Here is a 25,638-nt window from a genome sequence, read left to right as displayed (position 1 = left end):
GTCGCCTGCCACTGATGGATCCTCAGGTCCCAGCCCCCATGCAGGCACTCCGAAGGTCACCTGGTGAACGCAGGCAGGGACATCCATGATGGGCTGGCGTGCACCCTCACTCAACACCACACACTTAGGGAGGCCTTGTCCTGTCCCAAGCAAATCTGATTCTCCGATATGCTAGATGAGGTTCTAGGGGAACCCGGCATTTCTAGGAGGGGACTCCTGCATGCTGCTCTGGGCCGGGCTCTGTGGGGGCTACGGTCTCAGACTGTGGAGGTCTGTGACTGGGTTGTCTCACTGTCCCTGTGAGCCCCAGATGGGGCTCGGGACCTGCTAACTGGCCCACCAAGCTGTGGTGGGGGGCCCCAGAGCCTAATCCCAGCACTGGAGCACGGCATTAGCTTCTGTCTTCACACGTCCTTCTCCACGCGTCTCTTCTTACAAGGATACCAGCCACATTGAATCAGAGCCCACCCCGGTGGAGGATAACCTCAGTGAACCACAGGAAGTCTGCCAGGGCCCTATTTCCAAATAAGGTCACCCTCACAGGCCCTGGGGGGTGAGCATATAGACATACCTTTTGGGGAATACAAGTCAAACAGTGGCAACCACACAGCTTTTTTCCTGTTTTAATTAGATCCTGTCAACAAGCAATTACTATATTTCACATGAAAATCAAGATCTTTGTCCTGCTCCTGTATAAGACCTTGCAGGATGGGACCCTGTCCCATCCATGGGCCCACCCCAGCCCAGCCCCACCCCAGTGCTCCTCTGGACCAGCCCTGTGAACAATGGACTTTGGGACCTCCATCTGGTCCAGTGGTTCTCAGCTGAGTGATGATGACCCCAGGGGACACCCGTCAATATCTGAGGACAACTTTGGTCATCATAGCTAAGGGCTGGGGAGGGGCGTGCTCCTAGCACTAGTCAGAAGAGTCGAGGGATGTTACCAGACATGCGGCAATTCACAGGACGGTACCCAAAACAAAGAGGTCCCAGCCCCAGGTTGGAAACCCTCCCTGCATTTATCTGGGCATGTGGCTTAAAGACTACATTTCCCAGCCTCCCTTGCACTAGGTAAGGCCACGTGACCATGTTCTGACCAATGGGATGTCAGCATCCTGTCCTGCCAGTCAGGTCCGGCTGGGACTTGGGGCAGGGCGGGCAGGGGAGTGAGGATCACCCCCATCCATTCTGGCTGCCTTGTTTCAGGCTGATTTGTTACTGCAGCATCGTTGGTCCCCTGTTCCCCCAATCCTAAATCCCAGATCGACCCCCTTCCCTCCTTAGACAAACTTCTGGTTTCCATCAGAGCCCTTCTAGGAAGGGAAATTTCAAGAATGAAACATAGCAGATCCTGTGGCCCGGGCTCACGGTGTCCAGGTTCCAACACAAATATTCCAGCACTCCTGCCAGGGGCACACGCTGCTGGGCCTGCCTTCCTGCCTTCCAGAAATACTCGGGAATCGGGTCGTCATAGGAAGCTGGGGGAACTTCACAGGGTAAGGTTGCCTGTGAACAATCTTCGCTTATTTTCCCAAACACGTCAAGGGCTCCTCTGCATTTTCTGAAAAAGCTGGAAAAAAACAAAGCCAAACAAAATGGAAAAAAAAAAAATTCTTAACTCTCTCCCACTCTGCAGCCTTGTACCTGCTACCAGAGTCAGAGATTGTGCCGCGAACTTGCTTTCATTTAAAGAATCATTTCCTCCAGACTTGTTTCCTGAATTCTACATGGGGCCACAGTGATAGAGGGAGCAGGGAGACAGGCTTCATGATGGGGGGGGGCCCTGGGCGAGCCACGGGATGCCACGCTCATTCATACATCGTTCATCGTGCATTCATGCCCCAAACACCTACGGTCTCTTTATTCATTCCCTCTTGTTGCTGGAACCAACAATCAGTAGCTTATAAGGGCACACACTCCTTATCTTACAGTTAGTTCTGCAGGCCGAAGTTTAAAAATGGGTTGGCAGGGCTGGCTCCTCCTTGAAGAACCTGTTTCTTGGTTCTTTTCCACCTTCTAGAGAGGTCTAGAAGGTGCCCGAGCTCGTGGCCTCTTCCTCTTGTCACCTGCCGTCTGCTTCTGATATCACATCTGCTCTAACTCTGACCCCCTTGTCTCTCTCCTTCATTCTCATTCCTCCATTTAGGATCCACTCTGGGATAGTACCCCATCTCATGGTCCTCAACTGAACACCACATGCAGGTCCCCGTTGGGGGCAGTTAGGGCTCAGAGGGGTGTGTATTTTATCTGTAACAGATGACACAGTGATGCTTGAGGCAGCAGGCAGCTGTGGGCATGATCAGCCCCAAGCTCCAGTACCTCCTCTCCAAGAACTCAGACAGCAAGGCCACTTAGCATGCTCTCCATAGGAAGCCTGGCTTAGGGTGGCCCACGGGTGGGTACGCTTGGAGACTCCAGAACAAAGCACGAAGGACCCTGGTTCCTCCCCCTCTGGTCTGCATCCCCATGTCCTGCTCCTCGGGTCCCAAGAACTGCCCGCTCTGGGCCTCACACCCTTGCACCTGCATGACCCAACAAGAAGAAAGGCAGTTGACTTTCATGATCATTTCATGCTCATTATCATGGAGATGATATTGGCTGGGACTGGCCGTGCAGCCTCTCCTCCAGCCGCTGGGGAAGGGAGATGGGCCCATTGTAATAGGCTTAGTGGGATTGTAATAGGCTAAGTCCTATGTAATAGCCCATTGTAATAAGCTTAGTCCCTCAAAGCTGGGATGGAGGGGGGGGTCTCCCTTTCCTGGGCCAATTGATATTCCTCCACCAGAACAAACCGGGTACACGGGTGTATTAGCTATCAAGGCTGTGTAAGAAATTACACAAATGGACCGGCTGAAAGTGACACACGTTTATTATCCCACAGTTTCTGGGGGCCAGGAGTCTAGGTGCAGGTTGGCTAGGTCCCCTGCTTGGGGTCTGAAGGCCGAGATGAAGGTGTCAGCTGAGGCTGAGCTTTCCGAAGCCTGTGGCCACTCCAAGCACACACAGCTATTGGTACAGTCCAGTTCCCAGATCTGTGGTCTTTGTTTTATGGTTGCTGTTTGCCAGGGACCACTCTCAGCCACCAAAGACCCTTTTAGATCAGATCTTTGGACTCCTCTTTCATGAAATTGCTTCATCTGGGAGGTCTGCAGAACATATTTGATACTTTCAAAGGGCTCACCCGATTAGGTCAGGCCCACCCAGGATAATCTCCTTTAATTAATTCATAGTCAACTTATGAGGGGCCTAACTAAGGCAATGACTCTCCATCATAGTCACAATCAGGAACAGGGTATCATTCCAGGGCTTGGGTCAATGGGGGCTCTGTGGGCCAGGAGGCAGCAAGTGTTGGGGGCTGGGTACACCGCATGCCCGCACCCCCCCACCCCCGGCCGGAACGCACTCCTCCTCAACTTTCTTGTTGGACAGGCTGCTACCTTCTCATTCTCCAGTCTCAGCTGAGTCCCTACTTCTTCCAGAAAGTCCTCACTGAGCCCCCAGGTGGTCAGAAGTCCCCTCAGGCCCTGCCACTTGCTTTTTCCCTCTTCTGGTGCCTGACAGGTAGTCACTGCCTGTGCCTTGTCCCCTGTGCTGGGCCTGAGGAACGCCATGCTCTCCATAGCTGACAGGTGCCATCCACATCTGGCTTGATGTAGGTGCCCAGGAGACACCTGCTGGACAGATGCCAAATCTTCTGGGGGTGACGTAAGGGGCTGGACCTAAAATCTGCCCCTGAGGGAGGGGGAGAGGGGAGGGTCCCCTGGTGGGTGGACAGACCTGTGGACAGGGTCACTCTAAGCCACAAAGCCTCTACTTTCAGGCCTCGGCTTGACAGTCATTGCCAAGAAAGCCCTTCCGAGGTCACCCCTCCCACGGAAGCCAGTTCCTGGGACAGATGCCAGACAAAAGCCAGTGGGTGCCCACAGCATCATGGTGGGATGGAGGGGAGCCACTTCCTCCCGGGCCCCTGGGCTTCAATGTACTCTCCTGCAGCATGGGACCATCACATAGCAAATATGCAGCAAAGCCCCCAAAGAGGGTGAACTGGGCCCACCACCCGTGGACTGTTCAGGACAGACCCTACCTGGGGGAGACGCCCCCTGACAGAGCCTACCATGGGCAGAGGGCCTGGGCATAATTGCTGAGGGCCAGAGGGTAGCCAGGGTGGGCTCTGGATCCGGAATTTTCACAGCAGTCCTGCAGGGGGGTGGGCCCCAGGAGCCCGGGGCTGGGGCGAGTGCTTCTTCCAGATGCTCAGGTGTGCAATCAAGAGAGGGGAGAGCAGATGCTCTAGGCCCAGGGAGACACGGACATGGCTTGACTCCTTTGGGGAGCAGGCCCTGGGCTCAGAGAGCCCCACAGACATTGCTCCCCAGAGCCTGCACATCCCTGTTATTGCCTTCTACAAGCTGGGGAGGCTTTGAAGGGAAGGGTGGCTTCTCAAGGTTATGTAGGGACACCTGGTGAGCCCAACTGTAGAGTCCAGACTGGAGGGGAGGCCGAGGAGGGCCTTGAATGCCAAGCTCAGGCACTTGGGCAGCAGCAAGCCCGACAGGGAGGACCCGGTTAAGCCTGGAGCCAGGCGGGGAGGGAGGAGTGCGACACAGAGGCAGGCCAGGAGCAGGAAGCCACGGGAGGGGGCTGCAGCAGCCAGGGTGGGCAGGGATGGGGGCGAGCCTGAGCTCCAGCAGGCCCCGGGCTTAGCGAGGTACACAGCCAGTGCTTAAGGAGACGTGCTGACCCACTGCTTTCCTCTATTACACTCATTGCAAATCAAAGATGGTCCCTGGAGCAGGTCTCCCTCCAGAGGGGACTTCTGCCAGCTCTGTAAGAACTCAGCTGTGCCAAATCCATCAATGTGATCAATATTGCAATGGATTTGGTCTGCGGGTTAGTGCATGGAGAGCCAGGCCCCGGGCCAGCAGAACCAGGCCACGTTCTAACAAGTCAAAGCGGTTCTGGAATTCTTCAGGGAGGGGCATGCGGAGAAGCGAGCCTCATTTTTCCCTGCCTGTCTTTAAAAATGAAATTTCAAATAAACATGGCCTGAGGGGTGTGTGTTAATCCTCAGCTCAGCTGGAAGGAGGAAACAAGTCCTCTTGGTTTGAAGACTAAGAAGCCAGGCCAGTCCGCCACTATGGCCACACCTGTTAGAGAAGTGGAAGGGGGTCCTCTCCCTGCCTCTAGGCCCTTCCCTCCCATGCTGGCCCCCCGCAGACACAGGAGACCAGCTGCAACACCCACTGCCGTGGAGCTCACAGCTGAGTGGGGGCAGAGCTGGCATGGACCTTGAAACTATCCAGTCCAATATCCCCACCTTACAGATGGGAAAACTGAGGCCCTGGGAAGTCGAGCAGCAAGGAGATGAAGAGCAGGAGCTCATATCTATCCAGCATCAGCAACCCCCACAGAAAGGAGGCAGAAAAGGGCCGCTGGGTGGGGGGCCCAGGGGTCTGGCACTGGCAGCCCCTGGGGTGGGGGGCGGGAAATCAGCCCCCGGCGAGGGCCCCCGCGTTCTGCCAGGCACCTCTGGCGCCAAGCACACAGGAGGAGTCCAGCCTGGCCAAGGAGCTCAACGGACGTCAGGACCTTCGCCAGACTCCTGACTACACCCTTTACCCCCCACCCTGTGCCAGCTTTGATTGAGCCCCTACTGTGAGCATAGCTGGGCCCCACACTGGGCAGTGCGAGAGACACGCCTGCTCTCAGGAGCCCGCAGTGGAGAGGGACGGGGTTCAAGGGGTCCTGTCCCTGATGGGCACACAGGAGGCCAGCATCGGAAGGGGCTCCTAGCCTGAAAGATGGAGGAGGGCTGCTGGGGCATCTCGGGCAACGCATTCGGAAGGAAGGGAAGATCCCTGGGGACAGCGAGACCAAGGGTTGCCAGCCTGGAGAAGAGCACGGCCAAGGCCCTGAGTCCATGGCAGGCGGGGACAAATGGGCTTGCCGCCTTGAGGGAGTGGGCTGAAGAGCCATCTGAGTGAGTTGGGTGGACGTGAGCAGGCTGAGGCTGTGGAACCCAACCCGAAACCGGGAAGAGCTACCCGCAATGGGGCGGCCAAATCCATCCTCCACGCAGCCTGGGAGGGGGAACGAGGACACAGACAGCTCTGCGCATGCGCAGCTCCTGGGGGCGGAAATGAGCACATGCGCATGCGCGTATGTTGATCTATGCGAATGCACGCGTGTTTGCAAGTGGCTGTGTGCAACCCTGTGTGTGCATGTGCGTATATGGACATGCGTGGGTGGGATGCATATACATGCACACATGAAGTGCACACACATTTATGCACATGTGTGTATAGAACACACGTGCATTCTATGTGGGTGTATGGATATTTGCCTACGAACATGTGTGTGGATGTGTGTGCACGTATGTTTGTGTGCAGCATGTAAATACACAAGTGTGCTCACGGATACCTGCTTGTGGAAGCACGCATGTGCGTGTGTGTGCACATGGCTATGCACACGAATGTCCTGTACAATTTACACAGCTGTGTGTGTGCATGTGTATGCAGCATGCATGGATATGCGTTGGTGTGTACGTGGCTACACCAGCGTAGGCGTGCCCACAAATGTGTGCATGTGATTGTGTGTACGCACTCACACATGGGTATGCGTGTGCACATCTGTGTGTATGCACTCATACCCCGCGTGCAGGGAAGCAGTTCAGGGAGATAAACTTCCATCCACCAAGACAGAGGCTGCTTGTGGAGCACAAGAGGACGACATGCCAGGTGTGAACCCAGATTCCATCTCAGCACCCAGGGCCTAGGACCCAGTGTCCCGTGGCTGTATGGCCCTGGCTGGACCAACCCTTTCCTCCCAGTCCCACTCATCACGGGTGGGAGCAAGGGCAACTAGGCCTTGACAGCCCCAAGATGCTTCCCAGCTATGTGATTTTCCTTCTAAGAGGTCCCACAGCTCTCCCCAGCACCCTCACCCCCACCCCCTCTACCAACGCAGCCTGAATCCTTACGACACCCTCTCTGTCATCCTCCGGGTCCTGCCAAGCCCAGGCCTGCCCACCAGCAACTCACAGGGACAGGCAGCCTTCCAGGCACATGCTGTTTTGCTTGTTACAGGATAATCAGGAGCCGTTTGTCAAGCCTCATTGTCAATGTCTGGGGTAAGAGGCCTCTCCAGCTCCTGGTTGAGCAGCCGCAGTCCCTGGGGCCTCCCTCCCTCACACACAGGCAGGTCTCAGTTTGGTGCAGCCCCAAAGCCCAGCCAAGGGCTTAACCCAGAGGATTCTTTAGGGGACCCAGCTCTCCTCTCTCCTCCCAGGCCCTGACCCACAGGAGAGGCGCTTCTCCTGCCTCCTCCTGGGTTATACCAGGGAGATGCCGCTGGCAGTCCTGAGGTCAAAAGGCCAGCTGGGCGTCCCCATGGGCCTGAGTCACTGGGCTGGCCAGGCACTCTGGATGTCCCCAGCCTGGCCTGGGGAGCCGCTTCCTGGGCTGTGGGAAGTCCTGCCTGCTTCAGGCCCCAGGTGCTCTGTGTCCTTTTTCCTCCAAATTTTTCATGCTCGGCTGCCCTTGAATATGAATATGTGAGATGTCTAGGGCAGCCAGGACCCTGGGTGTCCCAACACCCCCAGGGATCCCCCAAATTGCTCCTCACAAGATAAGAACCCCAATGGTCTGCAGGAGGCCCAAGTGACTGGTCAGCTGCTGGAGAGGGAGCTCCCCCTAACCTACATCTGACCCCTCCCATTTCCTTTTTTTGGCTCCTCCAGGGCAAAGCCCCTTCCCTAACCCCAGGGAGCACAATCCACAGGGACTTCTCACTTCCTAATGACTTTTCCTCTGTTCTCCAAATGCACCTCCTCCAGGAAGCCTTCCTTGACAACTCCACTCCCAGCCTAGGAATGAGCTCCAGGGCACTGAGGGCATTCACTTCAGCAAGGCAGTGTGGGGCACCCACCATCCCAGAGGGCAAAACGTCTGGTACAGACAAGGAGAGGTGCATGCCAACTGCTGAGGATGCGAACATATGCGGGACCTCCCTACAAGATGCTCCAGGCCTCCCAGACCAGGGGGCCCTTCCACCTTCCACAGGGATACTGGCTTCCTACCTTCTCTGGGCCATGTGCCTCTCACATGTAGTCATGGATTTGCTGCCAAAAAGCACCTAAAAGCCCAGGGCTGGCTCTCGTCTTCCTCAGGCAGCCCCACCCTCCAGAATTTCTGACTGCTGGCCTCACCCTGGCCTAACCCCTCCTGCTCCCTGTAAGGGTGCTAAGGAGTATGCTGGGGCTCCCAGTGGGCATCTCTGTTAAGATGTCAGCACTCTCCTACATAAGACCCTTTGAGCCTCGGGGCTCAGAGAAAAGAGATGCAGCCCCAAAGTCACGCACATTTCTAGACACCACTAAGGGGGATGCTCCAATCCTTCCCCATGACACCTTCGTAGAACCCACAGGCGTCCCACCCCGTGACCCACAGCCGCAGGAATGACCCCCATCCTCCCATCTGAGGCTGCAGGGAGAGCTGCTGGCCTGCCTGAGCGCTTTTCTGGACTGCTGGGAGGAAAGGCCCTCCCCCCCTCCTAGCAAGAAATGCCAGGCCTGGGATCTCCAACCTCCTCCCCAGGGTCTGTCTCCCACCAACCTTGAGCTGCCTGGAGGTGGGAACCAGCGCTCGCGCGCGACGGGGAAACGGCAATGCGCATTCATTGAATGAATGCAGAGAGACACAAGGCTGGGGTAAGCTGAGGGTAAGGGAGGTACCCCAACAGCTTGCCCCTAAGCCCGCAGGAATGAGGCACCCACGCAAACCCGCCCGTCATCCGGGAAATTCATTCTGGGTGTTTGTCAGGGGCGGTGATTTTGAACATCCCCCCACCCTTTAAAAGCAGGGCCCCGGAGCACGAGAATTAAAAACTTCAATAATTGCCAACATGGATGCAGCGCCTGGGAGCCTGCCCAGGCCTTCCACTGGCACCGCCGTCATGATTCATGCTCCAGCAGCGCCTGGAAGTGGGCAAAGAAGGCAGCTGAGGCCGGAGGCAGGGACGTGGATCTGCCCGGTTAACACCGACCAGAGATGGACCAGAGATCGGAGCCCGACCCCCACTCGGCAGGACCCCTCCGCACCCAGGCGGCGTCGCGTCCTCCGCCAGGCTGCGAGTCGCAGGCTCTCCAATCAGGCCGCGGACCCCGAGCCGACCGGTGCTGCGCGCGAGTGTGCGCGCCCGCGTGTGCGTGCGCGTGTGCCCGGGGGAGGCTCGGAGGCTCTTGTCTTAGAAAGAGCAGGTTTCTGGAACTCACCGCCCAGGCCGGCCGGTACTCAACCCCGTCCCGAAGACTGCAATCGGCCCTGGAGGGGGCGCCCTCGCCGTGCGCGCGCCCCTTGCGCCACCGCCCCGGACTCCTCCCCAGCGCCGCGCGGGCAGGTTCGCCGAGGCGGCCGCGGGCTCCGGCTCCCGGGCCAGCTCCCCCCCGGGCCGGCGGCGCTGGCCTGCCCGCCAGGCCGCCCCCGCCCGCCCGCGCCCCGCCCCGCGCGTCCGCCCCGCTGCGCAACTCTACCCAAGTTGGAAGCCGAAGCCGGGCGGCTGCACTCGCGCCGAGCGCACCGCGGCGGCGGCGGCGAAGGAGGAGGCGGCGGCGGCGGTGGCAGCGGCGGCGGCGCAGCTAAGGCTAGCGAGGCAGGCGAGGCGGAGCCCGCACGGCCGAACGCGGACCGCGGGGGGCGCCCGCGCCCGGAGCAGCAGGAGGAAGACGCGCGGCGGCGCCGGCGCCCTGCCCGGGAAAGTAAAGTTGGAGCCCGAGGCTGCGCGCCGGCGCTGGGGCCCGGAGGAGCGGCGGCCCGCGCCCCGGTGCGCCCAGCCCTAGCCGGCCGGATGGGAGGCGGAGCGCCCGGGCCGCCGCCGCCGCCGCCGCCGCCTGCAGCCTGCGCCCCGGCCGGGCGCCGGGGCCGCGGGGCCGCTCGGGCACGCCCGCTCGGGCGCCGCATCACCGTGGGCTCGCGGCCCGGGCGCTCCCCGTGAGCGGGGCCGAGGGCGGGGCCGCGCGAGGACCCCGGGACCTGCCCCCCTCCCCCCCGCCGCCGCGTCGCCGCTCGCTCCGGGAGCCTCCTGCTCTGCACTTACGCGCGCGGCAGCTGCGGGGAGCCCGGCAGCCACGCTCTCCGGCGCGCCGCTCGCCCGCGGAGCCACCACGGCCGAGGGCCGGCTGCGGGGCGCCGCGGTCCCAGGCGGGCGCGCCCCGGGAACAGGCGGCGATGCGGGCGCCGGCCGGGGCTGGGGGGCGCCCGAGCTGCCGCGGCTGCGCCCCGGCTCCAGGCGGGACCGCGTAGCTCGCGGGAGGACCATGGCGTCCCCGGCGCTGGCGGCGGCGCTGGCGGCGGCGGCGGGCCCCAACGCGAGCAGCGCCGGCGAGGGGGGCAGCGGCGGGGACGCCAACGCCTCGGGCGCCGCTCCGGGGGCCGCCTGGGGGCCGCCCCCGGGCCAGTACTCGGCGGGCGCCGTGGCGGGGCTGGCTGCTGTGGTGGGCTTTCTCATCGTCTTCACCGTGGTGGGCAACGTGCTGGTGGTGATCGCCGTGCTGACCAGTCGGGCGCTGCGTGCGCCACAGAACCTCTTCCTGGTGTCGCTGGCCTCGGCCGACATCCTGGTGGCCACGCTGGTCATGCCTTTCTCACTGGCCAACGAGCTCATGGCCTACTGGTACTTCGGGCAAGTGTGGTGCGGCGTGTACCTGGCACTGGACGTGCTCTTCTGCACCTCGTCCATCGTGCACCTGTGCGCCATCAGCCTGGACCGCTACTGGTCGGTGACGCAGGCCGTCGAGTACAACCTGAAGCGCACACCGCGCCGCGTCAAGGCGACCATCGTGGCCGTGTGGCTCATCTCGGCCGTCATCTCCTTCCCACCGCTCGTCTCGCTCTACCGCCAGCCCGACAGTGCCGCCTACCCGCAGTGCGGCCTCAACGACGAGACATGGTACATCCTGTCGTCCTGCATCGGCTCCTTCTTCGCGCCCTGCCTCATCATGGGCCTGGTCTACGCGCGCATCTACCGCGTGGCCAAGCTGCGCACGCGCACGCTCAGCGAGAAGCGCGCGCCCACGGGCCCCGACGGGGCGTCCCCAACCACTGAGAATGGGCTGGGTGCTGCGGCGGGCGCGGGCGAGAACGGGCACTGCGCGCCCCCGCGCCGCCCGTGCGCGGACGTGGATCCGGAGGACAGCAGCGCGGCGGCGGAGCGGCGGCGGCGCCGGGGTGCGCTGCGGCGGGGCGGGCGGCGGCGCGCTGCCGGGGAAGGGGGCGCGGGCGGCGCGGGCGGCGCCGACGTGGCGGCGCCCGGGCCGGGGCCAGGGGCGAGCGATTCGGGCGCGCTGGCTGCCGCTAGGTCCCCAGGTCCCGGCGGGCGCCTCTCGCGCGCCAGCTCTCGCTCCGTCGAGTTCTTTTTGTCGCGCCGCCGCCGGGCGCGCAGCAGCGTTTGCCGCCGCAAGGTGGCCCAGGCGCGCGAGAAGCGCTTCACCTTCGTGCTGGCGGTGGTCATGGGCGTGTTCGTGCTCTGCTGGTTCCCCTTCTTCTTCAGCTACAGCCTGTACGGCATATGCCGCGAGGCCTGCCAGGTGCCCGACCCGCTTTTCAAGTTCTTTTTCTGGATCGGCTACTGCAACAGCTCGCTCAACCCGGTCATCTACACCGTCTTTAACCAGGACTTCCGCCGTTCCTTTAAGCACATCCTCTTCCGACGGAGGAGAAGGGGCTTCAGGCAGTGAGCCCGGCGCCGGTCTCGAGCAGACCCTGGACAGCTCCAGGCGGCGCCTTGGGAAGGCATACCCGCACGCCACCCCAACCTCGCCAGGAGAAAGCGGGGGCAGCAGCTTCCCCCAGACCCAGAGATGGATTGACCTCTGGGACATAGGGGAGGGTACCACAGGGCAGGAGTGTGGGCTAAGGGACGGCAGGGACCCCGGGGAGGGGGGGAGGAGAGAGGGGCAACCCCTCTGCCTTTCCATCTCAGCAAAGGGCTGCTTTTGGGCCTTCGACCCGGATCTGGCCCTGGGGGCCCCTGCAGAGGTGCGGCTGTGAGGTCAGAGTCTCAGACAGCAGAAGTGAATGCAACCTCCCTAAGGGGCAAGAAAGGAGCCCGCCCCCCCCCCCCCCCAACACACACCGCTACCCAGATCACCTCTGAGCAAGGGCTGACTTCCCCAGGACCGTGGGGGCGGCTGTCTTGGGGGAGGAAAGAGGCAGTGACAATCTTTGGTTATTGAAAGTATTTAAATGTTTGCCAAAAACGACAGCCAAAACAACCAAACTATTTTCTAAATAAACCTTTGTAATCTAAGTGTTGGGAGAAGCTGTCAGTCCTTAAGCCACCAGCAGGGGTGGGGAGAGGTATCTTCCAGAACTCACCCTCCTGATCTCCCCCAGGCGATGGAAGGAGGACAGTCTTGGTCTTCAGATTCCAACATCCCCTCTTGCAGGAGAAGTGAGGTGGTGTTTTGTTGTTGTTGTGATACTAATGGTAAAATTCTTGTGCTGTAGTTGGCGCAGAGGCAAAAGAAACCAAGACTCCCCCCACCCCGCCCCTCAGATTTGGTCCCAGTTTAGATCCAAGAACCTCGTTCCCATCCCTGACCCCCATCCAGTTCCGGGGCTGGGAGACCCTCCCTAGTGGAGGGAGGCAGGGCTCCCTGATCCAAGTCTCTAATTTTGCCTGCCCCCCCCCCCCCGCCACCAGTAACTTTGGGTCAGTCCTCTGCTCCTGAACACTTCGTGGGTTTGTCACTTTGGAGGAGGTAGGGTGGGTGAGCGCTGCCCAGAAGGGGGCCCCACCCACAGATGGGGTGAGGTAGAGGCGAAGACGAGTCCCCAGATCTTTATACCATACCAGAGATCTTTAGCAATTTCTTATTGTTTTTTGAACATCAAGGCTCAAAAGCAATGGGACCATCTGCATTGGCCGGGGAGGTGGCTGGACCCTGCTTATTTTTCCTAACCCCCCACCCATGCAGTCAAGCCTTGCCCTCTTGTTCAGCCCTCCCCCATGCCCCAGCATGTCTGTGCTCACTCCACTCCGAGGCTTGAGGAGGGGTGGCTAGAAGAAGCCAGCATGAAGTGGAGTGAAGCCGTCCTCCCCCCAGACTCTTCTAGCCCCCATCACAGCCTAAAGACTCCTGGTTGGTGGGGGCTCATTCTGCTGACCCCTGCTGTGACCATCCTATCCTCCTGACACTCTGTCTCGGGCTCCCCATGGCCTTCGCTATGTACCCCTCCCTGGCCGGCCCACCTGCCAGCCGAGCCTTCTCTTGGATCCCCACCCATCTGTCCTTGACCTGGGGTGGCCATGGGTGTGTTCCCAGGATGGCTGAGCCCCAGGTCCTGCCTTTCATTCCCAAGTAACTGTCCCCTGAAATAGGAGCCAGGGCGGGCCCCTTCCCTGGTCTAATGTGTGGGGCCTGTCCCTTGGAGAACCTTCCTCTGCAGCTGCCCCACCCATCACCCCAAAATATGGGTACTCAGGACGCCCTGCCTGGGAAGAAAGCCCCAGGACCATGCCCACACTGGCTCATGTGAAAGCACTCACACCTGCTATGTTTAGGCTCAGGGGGAGGTGGAGAAGCTGAGACAGAGAGCATGGGGTGGGGGGTGGGAATGGCTAGTCAAGGCTGAGTGGGGGCATCCCTGACACACTCCCGGGCAGGGGCCCACCGGGGTGTCCATGTCAGAGAACCAGCTCTGTTGCAGGATTGCTGAGCTGGCTTGGGCAGACCCGTGCCCTCCCTGGGCCACAGCACCCCTTCTGTGAAGTTGGGGGATGGTTGTTGGAAGCTCAGACCCCACTGGCTGGGCGATCTGAGGTCCCACTTGCCAATGGAATCGGGGGGACCCCCTGAAAAGGGATCTTCCTTTGGAGACCGTATGGCTGGCCCTCGTGCTCCCACTGAGCGGCAGGGTCCCTGCAGTGCCGTGGGGCACTGACACCCCCACACAGGGCTTCTGGGGGATGCACCCTGAGTCTGCCACAGGAGCACGCAGAGTGGAATACGGCCCACAGAAGAACGTCAGCACAGCCTGCTCCGCTTGGTCCCTAATTGCGAGAGCTGCACCTTCCAGGGCTGTCTCCGGGCCCTCCGGCGCCTGGTGCTTAATACCCCATTCATCGAGCAGATGTTCCCCACACGCTGGTGATTGCTGCCTGGAGAGGCCATCTTTTCAGCTGGATAAACAGAGCTGGAACCTGGCTTCTCACCCTGACCTGCTGCAGGGACACGGGCCAGCTGGCTGGCTTGGAGTCTCGTTGTCTCCATCAGCACGGTGCAGTCTCAGCGCGGAGCAGCGGGGAAGCTGCTGGCTCCGTAAAGGCCCGGAGACTGTCTTCGGGGGGAGCTCTGTACCGCAGGGAGTGGGGGGCCCAGACTCTGGCCAGTCTGCTATGCCCTATTCCTTCACACACAGGCATCTGCTCATCTCCCCCAGGCTCACTGTCGACCCCATTCTGTGGCTGAGGACACTGAGCCCTGGATCCCACAGGTGTGAGTGGGTGGAGGTGCCAGGAACCCTGAAACATCCAGCTCCAGAGCCCAGGCCCCAAGTACCTGGCTCCGGAGTCCTCTGACCTCGGGTGTTCCCTGGGCTTTGGCTCTGGAGAAGCATTTCAAACGGCCTCCTTTCTGCCCAACGCTTCCTGGGCTCTGGGGAGATCTCAGACAGAATAAAGAAGCATCCCCAAAAAGATCAAGGAGGGCCAGGCCCCAAGTGGGGAGTTTGGCCCGAACGCCGTACCAAGCCCCAGCCCAGCCCCTTTGCGGTTCTTAGGAGACATACATTTGTTTAAATTAATTCTTGAATTTTAATTCAATTGCTGAGCTCGTAGAAAAGGGGAAAAAGGATAATCCAAATAATCCATTACTGCTCAGTATGGAATTAAAAAAAAAATCACTCGGAGCAGGCAGAATGGATACTTGAGGAAAGCAGCTCCGCTCTCCGCTCTGCCCCCGGCTCCGGGGGTGGGGCTGCGGGGTGGGAGGGAACACGTTGCCGCGCTGCTTGCTGGCGAGGAAGCAGTCCTTCCCGGCGGCGGTGCTGGCAGCCGGCTGCTTTTACCACATCCCTCGGCAGGACTCAAATATTCCAGCGCAGCCTCGGATCAAAACACACAAGCCTGCAGGCCCGTCAGGAGTCTGGCTGGGCACTCGTGGCCAAGCTGATCGCTGTGTCCCCCCAACTGCCAGATCCCCGCATGCAAGGGAGAGGCGGAGGCTGCCGGGCTGAGGATGCCCCATGCCCTGCTAGGGTGCCCACAGGCCCCACAGCCCCGTGGACCCACAGGCATCTGGCCACGTGTCAGCCTGTGGCTCTCTGTGGACAGGGATGGGCAACCCTGCCGCACGCCAGGGGGCATCTGCGGGGTGCTGTGTAGACGTGGGAGAGGGGCTCCCAGGGAAGGGAGAGGGTGAGTCTCAGGATGGTAGAAGTCCAGATCCTCCGAATTGAGGAGCAGGTAAGAGTTTCCCACCTGGAGGATCCTGTATCCCTGCTCTGGGTCTGCCACGAGTGTCTGGAGGGGCTCCAGGTGCCTCCCCCATTCCTAAGGGCCATCCTCCCTTTTGAGCAACTGGGCTGTCCAGGGCATCCCAGGTTGGTGGGGTGGAGAAGCAGGGTAAGGGGTTTGGGTGGTTAGAAGTGTCTGGTTTGCCCAAGAGGGACCCCAACAGGCACGGTGGGTCCTTTTGCTGCATGACCCTAACCCGACTTCCCAGCATCCTTTCCTGGCAGGCCTGGGGCTGGGGGTGCAGGGCCATGCTCTGAAGTCTGTGTGGGCAGCAGAGCTGACCGCCAACGCGGGGCCAAGAGAGAGCCCTGGGGACCAAAATCGTGCCTCTTTCTTGCCAAGAGGATTTGTGGCTGCTCCCAGTGAAAGCCTGGGGTACAATGGGATTATTATTGTCAAGATAAGGATCGCTGCGCGGGGAGGAGGGGAAAGCTGGGCCAGAAAGCCCCGTGTAAGGGCATCTTGCTCTCCTGGGGGAGCACAGAATGTGGTCCGAGATGCCGGGCAGTGATGGAGAGAGGGGAAACAAGACAGGCAAAGCTGGAGACCCACAGGGCAGCTATGGAAGCCTGCCGGAGCCTGGGCTGGGTTCCACCCCCCAGGTCTCCCTGATCCCGAGGGGTGTCCTCTAGAGGGGGGCTTGCAGGACCGGGGAGATCCCTGGAGGGGCCCTTGAGCCACGGTCTCTGTTGGGCAGGGGGAGTAGCTGAACTTCACATGAGCTATTTCTTAGGTATTCCCGGGCCAGGCCCTAGCTGGCGGGGGAATTGGAGGACCAGGAGGATGGTAAGACTGTGGACCCAGCAGTCACTGGGCAGGGACAGGCCTAATGGCTGACATGGGGGCCTACACATCTGGCTCCAGAAAGAGGCTTTGGGGCTGCAAAGCTCAGCAGGTGCTGGGCCCCCAGGGCCCAGGACAAGCCCACACTGCCATTGGCTTACAGGCTGTCAGCTCCTCTACCCCTGCCGGCTCATCCCTTCGATCGGCCTCTCCTGTGCCTTTATTAATTTATGCTGCACCCTCCGCCAGGAGCACCTTTCCCATCTTTGCCCAAGTGCCCCTCACGACCCCCTCATGACACTGACCGGGCTTCAGGTCCAGAAAGCCTTCCAGAGCTGCAGGTCTCCAGGACTGGGCCAGGCGCTGCTCCCTCGTCCCAACGTGGGAGGTGGCGCAGGGAGGCTCTGAACATGGGGACTGTGTACCATCCTGGCCAGGGGGCATCGGGAAGGGCTGTCCTTCCTCACCCACGAAGACACGCGACCGGATTCATCCCCGATTCCTGACCCCGAGGGCTTCCAGGGCATGCCCCATGGGTCCGGATGCTGTGTCCCAGGCCATCCAGGACATCCTGTGGGGGGGACGCCCCACAACCGACTCTCACAGCAAAAGGCAGGCGCTCCAGGCTGGGCGCTGGGGCTCTGGGGGATTTTCCACTGCACGTGCACCCCGGCTGCTGAAGCCACATGTTCGAACATTAGTGGGCGGGTCCCCCCCCCACCCGCCCGCCCCGCACTTAATTAGTTCCTAGCTGACTGCAGCACCCACGGAAGCAAAAGAACCTCGAGCAGCCGTCCTAGAGCTCTGGGTGGAAGGTCCCCGAAGGGTGCCCTGTTCGAGACTCCCCTCCCCACTTCACGGGGAGCCCCAGAGAGGGGAGTCATTAAGGAACATAATGAAAAGGAACAGACAGGAGCGTGGGCCCCGCAGCCAGTGTCTGCCACCAGCCCTCTGCGTGCCAGTTCCCTCTGCTTCTCATGCTTCTGCCAAGCAGGGAAGGACAGTCCCATTTTACAGACCAGCAAACTGAGCTCCAGAGAGGGAATGAATGAAGGGACGCTCCCTCAGAGCCACACTGAGTCCCCATGGGCCACCCATAACACTGAGGTTCATTAGCCTCATGTTCCTGGGAGCAAGCAGGCTCCAGGCGTGGGAGGGACCCTCCAGAGCCCTGTGTCGTGTACATGGAGGGGAGTGGCTTCCCTTTGTGCTGGTCTCCGCTCCTTCCCCACCATGAGCAACCCTGAGACAAAACGTTGAGCGGCTGAGGTCAGACCGGGTCTAGGAGTCACACATTTCTCCTGTTGCTTCATCATTTTTTATGTCATCCACACGGTAAAACCCCAGCCACTCCACGAAACAACGGAGTCCTGGTCCCTGCACTGTACCAACGATGCCAGCCTGTTTGTATTTTGTCGTCCTAGAAACGATTCTGAATGCCGGAGCCTCTGCTCAGGGTCACCCCACCCAGGATCTAGACAGCCAAAATATTTGTGACAACGGTTCCCTTTTCCGTTTCCTGGAGTGCCCTGCTGTCACAAATCGAATTTAAAGCAAAATGAGCCCTCTTTCAATTGGTTCAAATGAAGCTGTCACTCACAGTGGAAGGGTGGCCACGACCTCTCGCAAGAGGCCAAGCCAGGAAGCCTTCCTGCAGGATGCCGCTCCACCATGGCCTGGGTCCTGCCCACCCAGGTCCTCCCTACCTGGCCCTGGCGGCCTGGTGGGTTTTGCCCATGGCTTGGCACCCCTGCAACCAGCCAGCCCCAAGTGTCCAGTGACGGTGTCGGAGGGGCCTGGAGTGGCCGGAAATGACCACCTGTCAGCGAAGCCCAGGCACCGTAGGGCCCGCCGCTTCCGGGGTCTGGTCAGGTCACACCCACGCCTTTGTGGGGATCCCTATGGCATGATGGGGGCATGGCCTCAAGGGAACCCCTGTGTCAGCTGGCCTGGGGAGGGGGTGTCTGGGTCACTAAGGCGTTCAGTGTACTACCTAGTTCCCTGCTGATTTTCCAGAGAATCAGAAAAGCCACATCAGGGAGTCCAAGTTGGGCTTGCAGGGGCAGTCGGCCTGCTCTGGGGCCCCTGCATGTGGGGGCATGAGGCCCCAACAGGAAGACTGGGAGAAGAGTGCAGGCTTCCTTGAGGCGGGAAGAGACACACAGGGCCCACCGCCCAGCCCTCCCCCTTCCATACCTCTGGTGGCAGAGAGCTCACTACCCGCTGAGATGGTCCGGTCCTTGTAAGCACTGCCGTGACCTTTCCATACTATGCAGGAGACTTCTGCCCTCCTGAACTTTCAACCCCAGATATCAGGATCAGTGTCCACAGCCACTGTCAAGGCCGGCACAGAGCTGGTCGAACTCTCGTACATTCTTCCCTCTCCTCTGCTTTCCTTAACCATGCATGAGCCCACGCTCCGCCTGGCCCTGGCCTTGGAGAATGGGAATGAAGCGCAGGACTCACCCCCTATAAAGGCCCTGGGGAGCACACAGCCTGCAGGGAGACCAGGAGAGGTCATGACCCTGAGTGGAGCCAGCTTGGCTGTCAGAGGGGCTCTCACTGCTAACCAGTGGGGGTGGACAGTGAGGCCTGAGAAACCCTAACCTGGGGTCACCTGGGGTCAGGGACGGGGTCACCTGGTGTCAGGGATGGGGTTACCTGCTGTCAGGCCCCTGCCTCATGAAGTTGTCACGATTCTTTGTGACTTCTGCCAGGTGCTAGGACACAGTGGGAGAAAGGAAGGCTGCAGGCGCTGAGCAGCAGCATGACTTTCCCGCCTTCCTGGGTCCTCGTGTCCTTTTCTCTAAGATGGGAACAGTGGCGTTGGGCCACTGGAGCGGACTCCAGAGCCACGGCCGTGTTCAGGGACCAGAGGCTGACTAGCTGCAGGAGATGGGGCCCAGGCCTGTTGCATCACTGGTGGTCTCTGGGAGTCCGTTTCCCCTCCTCATGGGCCCAGGGTCCTGAGATGCTTCAGCGCTCCCAGCTGGCCCTCACCTTTCTGGAACCTTCCCTTGTCCCTGCAGACTCCACTCGCACCACACAACACACAGCAGAGACCCGGTGAAGAAGATGGAGAGGTGGCAGTGCCTTGAGCCCTAGGCACAGCCTCCAGGTGTCCCCCCACCCTGGGCTCCAGACCCATGGGACCCCACTGTCACTCCACCAAGAACATTACCAAGGCTCTTTGAAAGCGGCAGAGAATCTGGGTCTGCCACTTGCCCAGCAGTGCTGTGTCTCAAAAGGCCCGTTCCGTGCGGGGCTGGCAGTCTGGCAGCTGCGGGGGCTGGCCAAGTTCATTCTCTGGTGGCTGGTTCAGCCCACGGTGCTGCTTGCTCGGTCAGGAAGTGGTCACTGAGCACGCCCTCACGTGGCATGCGGGGCACCCACACTGCCGATGAGACCCCATGATGGTGTGATGCAACTGTCTCCATCACTGCTATTCAGGCAAAATAGCACACACTGGCAATTCTTCAAACAACGTGTTGAGAGCCCGCAGCCTACTGGAGTTAGCCGGCTCCTGCCCACGTGGCGCCTGTGGTCTCGTGGGGATCAGGCCACGGAGTCACATAAGCAAATAGCATCACAGACCGTGGGCTGCTGTGTGGGGGTGACCTGCCGCTGGGGGGAGGGCTGGGGCCAGAGGGGGTGGGCTAAAGGTGAGCTGCCCCCACCAGGCTCGTCAATTTGGGACACAATGTCATCTTCACGTGGGGCAGCTGGGAGGGTGTGCCTGGGGCTAGCTCATTGTCCCGGGGCCACAGCCTGGGGCTTGCACAGTGGAAATGCATGTCTTCCCGTCCTAGAGCCTGGGAGTCAGGGATCCAGGCACAGGCAGAGCTGGGCCTTCAGAGGCCTTTCTCTTTGCTGGCTAGACTCCATCTTCTCCCCGTGGCCTCACGTGGTCGTCCCTCCATGTGTCTGTGCATCTGTGTCCTGACCCCCTCCTCCTATAAGGACACTGGTCAGACTGGATAAAACCCATATGACCTCATTTTACTTGGATCACCTCTTTAAAGGTCCTCTCCAAATACAGTCACACTGAGGTCCTGGGTGGGGCGGGGGGGTGGATCACAACTTCAACACAGGAATTGGAGGGAGGTCGGCCCACGGTGTGCTGTGAGTCCCTTTTCTGGCCCCCCACACGGCTGTGTGATGCAGGCAAGTTCACTCCCTCTTGACTTGCTTTTCCAGTCGTAGCTCCAGGCCTGGTACAAGCCCTCCTGGGACTAGGGTGATTCTCAGACGCTCAGTGAACACTCAGTGGAGGGAGCCCGCCGGCCACCAGGCTTGCAGATGGCAGGAGAGCCTGGCCGCTGAGCTCAGCCCCGCGGGTTCTGGAAAAGCACCCTGGCCAGGTTGTTCAGAGCTGGGCTACGGGTCTTCCAGGCCAACCTGATCTCCTGTGAGATTAGTCATTTGCTGTTGTGATGAAAAACTACCAGTCTGTCCACGAGGGGCTGCGGGAGATGGGCACCCTGATGGGGTGCTCGAGGCCTGCCCAGTGGGAAGAAGAGGGGCCATTTCCGGGCCCTAGCTGCTGGCCCTACCTACGAAAGGGCTGGATTCCTGCTGGGTCCCCACATGGGGTGAGGGTGACCCCACAAACCTGGAAGCAGAGCCTGGGATGACGGCCTGTCCTCAGGGCCGGGGTGCACGTCCTGGCTGTCACCGCCCTGCTGTGTGACCTCAGCCCCTCTCTTTGTTTCTCTGAACCAATCTCCCCCACAGCTGGGTGTCTAGCTCCTCCCACACGTGCACAGCCTGTACTCCACGTCCCCTGTGCAGACCTCACCACGACCTGTCCCCACAGACTTGCCCAGGCACCAAACAGGCAGAGAAGTCCCCTGGGGCATGCTAACACTGAACCTGGGGTTTGACCCACGACCCCAGGAACCCCAATGACGGGGACTGGCGTCCTGAAGCAGCACATCCTTGTCCCCTGGCTCCGCAGACCTTCCAGCAGGTCTGCGGATGTTGGGGAGGCCCGTGGCTGTCCCACAGGTCTGTACCCCTGCCTGATGCTTTGGGCAGGAGCTAAGCCAAAGCACAGAGTTCCTGGGGAGCGTCTGTGAACTCATGCTCCAGGGAGAGCTCAGGAAGGAGGAGCCTAGTGATCCATTCCCTCCAGCGTGCTGGGATCTCAGGCCTATTCTGGGCCCAGCTCCGGCAGTGGCGACCTTGTAACCGGCTGCTCGCTCAAAAGCAGGACTTGGGTTCTGCTATGCATCCGGGCTGCGGGTGGGGACCAGCGGGAGGAGACTCCATTCACACCAGCTTCAGACTGGGGTGGCGTGGGGCTGGCACACCAGGGTCAGAGGTGACGTCAGCAGCTCTGTCTCTTTCCAGTTCCCCTTCTATTTGTCTGCTTTCTCCTGAGAGAGCCTGCCTCCTTACCTAAGGTGGCGGGATGGCTGTCTGCAGCCTCGGCATGATGCCCCCTGCCCCCCAGCTCAGCAATCCCAGGGAGCAGGAGTCAGCTCAAGTCCCATGCACAGCCTGGAAGGAGGAGGGGACTAAGGGTGGGATTGGACAGGATTTGATCAGCACAGCCAGGGGCTCTGGCCAGGAGGGTGAAGGACAGCCTGCAGAGATCAGTCAGCCCCATGGGGGCCCTGCTTTGCCCACTGGGTCCCAGGAGCACAATGGCCTCTGGGTTTCTATAGGCTGGCTCCTTACAGGGCCTGCGCTGCTGTTGCATCCAGAAGTCCTTGCCCTGCTGTCCCTCCCAGAGCCCCAGGCACTGCATGCAAGTGGGGCTTTGCATCCCTGGGAGGATTATGAGCTGAAAGGCCTGGCCTGCCTTGGCTTCATCTTTGCACTTGCTTCTGCCAGAAGAAGAGCGGTGGGTCCCTGCTCAGGGCTGTCCTCTCCTGGAGGGACCTCCCCCAGGTCTGGGCTCCTTGCTCCTCTCGGATGCTTTTCTTCATCACTGGAGCCGAGGCTCTGCCTGATTCTAGGCCAGGGGCTGACACAGCTGGACTCTGGGCTCCCAGCCCCATGGCCTGCTGGAGGCCCGCTCCATCCCCCACCTGAGAACCTCAGGGACCTGAGCCCCCCGCCCCCCAGCTGGGCTGCCAACACCCAGAGACAAGGTCCGAATGCCCGGCTCAGACAATGGGCGTGGTTCCCAGTGCCAGCATCCTGGCAGTGCCCCAGGCTGCGGCGGGCTCCTTCTGCTGTGCTCCCACCGCAGACTGCCTGGGTGAGCTGGCCCGCTGACTGTCCCCCGTCCCCGGAGCACCACCCTGCCCACTGTGCTGCTCAGACATGCACAGTCTCCTTCTCTGGGGAGAATATACAAACGCTTCCTCCCGCAGAACGGTAAACCTGTCGTCCCTAATGAACAGCTTTCATTTAGGCTCGGGGAAGAAGGTGTGCGCCGGGGACGGTCTCTGCCGGCGGCCCTGTTGCAGGATCTCATGCTTGGCGTTCACGGCTCCTTTGGGGCCCCCGGCGCCCAGCACAGCACTTTTTCTTATTGTGGTAAGAAACACATGACATAAAATTCACCATCTTCACCATTTTGAGGCGCACGTCTCCGTGGTATTAAGCACAGTCATATTCTTGGGCAAACATCACCCTCCATCCCCAGAACTCATTCATCTTGGAAACCTGCAAGTCTGTCCCCGTAAACACCAGCTCTCCTCTCCCTATCTGCCCCCACTGCCCCAGCCCCTGGCACCCACCACGGCAGTTTCTGTCTTTATGATTTTGGCTACTCTAAGCCAGCAAATGACTTTTTGTTGTTGTTTTGAGCCAAGAAAGAGAGTTTAAAGAAGCCAAGATTGGTGCTGACCCTAAGTCCTAGCCGTTCCTACAAGGTCCCCACCGGAGGGTTCTCAGGACACTCTTGCATGCCCCCCCATGACGGGGTGCTCACTACTTTTCGGTATAGCCCCCTGACAAGACTCTGGTGGAGAAGGACAGTCTGAGGTTCAGGCCTCTGAGCTCCTGTCCCCACCATTCCCAATCAAGCATGAGTTTACTGAACATCTATTACACGCCAGGCTGGAGCGGGCTGCCACCGGTTCGATGGAGGGGCCCCCATGCCAGCTGGAGGGCTCTGCACCTGCTGCAGTGAGCTGGGGAGCAGTGCCGATGGGGGCTTGAGTGATGGCTGCTGGGAGGGGCAGTGCCTCAGGCGGGGCTTGATCTCATCCCCGCCTGATGCCTGGCTGCTGGTCAGTGCATCTTTTCCGGTGGCTCACAGAAATCTCAGACGGGCCAGAGGGGCTCAGGGCAGCCCTCCTGCCCTCAGCAGAGGAAGGATGGGGCTAGGGAGGAGGGGGCCTGGCACAGCCAGGACACGGGCCTGAGCCCCTGTGGATATGTCCAGGGCGCCGCTGAGCGCTGGGCCCACCTGCCAGACCGTGAAACGGCACACTCAGCCCAGGCAGGGATTAGTAGTTCTCCCGGCCTCCCGGCTGTGTGTTCTACATGTTCAATGTGGCCCCAGGGCAGCCCCTCCAGGCAGCCCGGCCTGTGCCCTGGAAGGATGTGGCTGAGGAGCTGACCGGGAAGAGCAGGGGGTCTAGAAGGCTGCCCGGCAGCTGCTTCCCGGGTGGACGGACGAGGGGTGAGTGAGGGAGACTTCGGAGCCCCATCCCAGTGGGTGCCAGTCTCCGTCCAGACCTTCCCACACTGGCCCACCCTCAGCCCCCTCTCCTCATCTCCAGAAGCCTCTTCTCATCACTGGGGTCCAGCATCCTGAGCCGCCCTCACTCCGGGGAGGTTAAGGCCCCGCCGAGAGCACACAGAGTCTTGATAGGGAGCGGAGTAACCCTAACTCTAACCCTCCATCCAGTACCGCAGAGCTCATCCTGTTCGCTCACGGACCCCGGTGGGGCCTGAGGGCTGAGGGACAGGCACGCTGGAGCAGGGGCAGCAGAGTCTGGGACAGCCCAGGCTAGAATGCTGGCCTGCAGGGCCCCAGGCGGGTTCGAGAGAGGGCAGTGACACTCCTCTTGGGCGCCCCTGAAGCAGCCACAGAAACGAGCAGAAAAAGCCTTTTTGTTGCCTTTCCAGCCCAGACAAAATCAATACTTTCTGGAAACATGAGAACAGCTGACCTTTGGATTTCTAGCAACCCTTCAAACTCAAGTTTGGTTTGGGGCCTGTCTGGAGGTGCTGGCCCCAACTCCGGGGTCCAGCGGGGGATGAGACCAGCTCCATGCACACCTGCAAGCCGCCGGCGCCCCTCGCTCCAGGATCCCAGAAGGCTGCACAGCCGGCCTGCTCTGTCTGCGAGCCACGTTGTGTTTTCAAGGCTTTAGCTATGTCTCGGCTCCTCCTTCCCGGCTAGACAACCTCCAGACCTTCTCCAGACCAGCTACAGCCACAGAGCATCACAGGCGTTATGGAAAGGAAACTGAGGCCTGGTTCCCCCTTGCCTCCTCCATCAGCTCCTGCCCCAGCTTCCTGCCTTGGCTGGAACGTGGGTCACCGTGGAGCTGAGTGGTGTTGACGAGCGCTAGGGCACCCAATTTTGTAACTGAGTGATGTCCTACAATGAATGCTTCAGGCCATGCCAGCCACTGGGAGCCAGTTGCCCTGGGAACTCAGTGTCCCCACAAGGGCCACACAACACAGACGCACAGAGCAGGGCCCCAGGGAGGCCAGGCCAGGGGCTGGGACATGAGCGTGGGAAAACCCCATACGTCCAGTGGCCCGCTGGCTCCAGCTCTGTGGGAGGGCCCTGCATGAGCGCCTGGGTTGCTAGAGACTGGTTCTCGGTTTTACTGTATTTTATGTGGAGCTCGAACTCATGACCTTGAGATCGAAAGTCTCACGCTGGGGGCTCTGCCAAGGCTGTCGAGAAAAGGCAGCATTTGGCCTCAATTCTGGAAAACGTGTGAGCTGTCTGTGGAATATATGTTCCCAGAGGGAACAGTTCAGAGGAGTGCTGGGCGTGACCTTCCTGCTCCGGGACTGGCAGGCCAGTGTGATGGGTGTGGGGAGGGCATGGGGGTCAAGCCCCAAGCCTGGCCCTTCATCTCTGGGTCCTGGGGGGCCCTAGTGGCCCCTGGCCAGCCGCCGTTGGGGCCAGAGGGTTGAGACGGAGAGGAGGAGCTGGGAGGTGGGAGGAGGAGCTGTGTGGGGAAACCGCCCAGGTCTGTGACGTGTTGGGAGCCACGTCAGGGAACTGGGGCTTCCTCCAGAGGGACACGTGACCCGTTGGACAGGGGAGGGAGGATGAGATGTGCATTTTAGATGGACCACCAGCGTCCCATGGGGTGGATGGAGAGGCAAGGCTGGGGACAGGGCGGGTCACCGAGAGGGGGCCTGGGGGAAGGGGGCAGGGATGGCACATTGGAAGTGAAAACGGGGTTTGCTCAG

General features: G+C 60.5%; 1 protein-coding gene across 1 annotated transcript; it reads left to right on the top strand.

Annotated features, from left to right (window-relative positions):
- Window positions 1-10,310: 10,310 nt before the first annotated feature.
- ADRA2C (adrenoceptor alpha 2C) lies at window positions 10,311-12,303 on the top strand. The gene has a single exon (XM_059166259.1). It carries the CDS (start codon window positions 10,313-10,315, stop codon window positions 11,729-11,731), a length of 1,419 nt encoding a protein of 472 aa, XP_059022242.1. The 5' UTR covers window positions 10,311-10,312; the 3' UTR covers window positions 11,732-12,303.
- The last annotated feature ends 13,335 nt before the right edge of the window (window positions 12,304-25,638 follow it).

Source organism: Mustela lutreola, chromosome 1 (genome assembly GCF_030435805.1).
Source record: "Mustela lutreola isolate mMusLut2 chromosome 1, mMusLut2.pri, whole genome shotgun sequence".
Taxonomy (NCBI): domain Eukaryota; kingdom Metazoa; phylum Chordata; class Mammalia; order Carnivora; family Mustelidae; genus Mustela; species Mustela lutreola.
The sequence above is the reverse complement of the archived record's forward strand: the minus strand, read 5'-3'. Positions and strand labels throughout refer to the sequence as shown.

What these genes read in the sequence shown, in the direction of transcription:
- ADRA2C (XM_059166259.1), top strand. Translation starts at nt 10,313, where the DNA reads ATGGCGTCCCCGGCGCTGGCGGCGGCGCTGGCGGCGGCGGCGGGCCCC.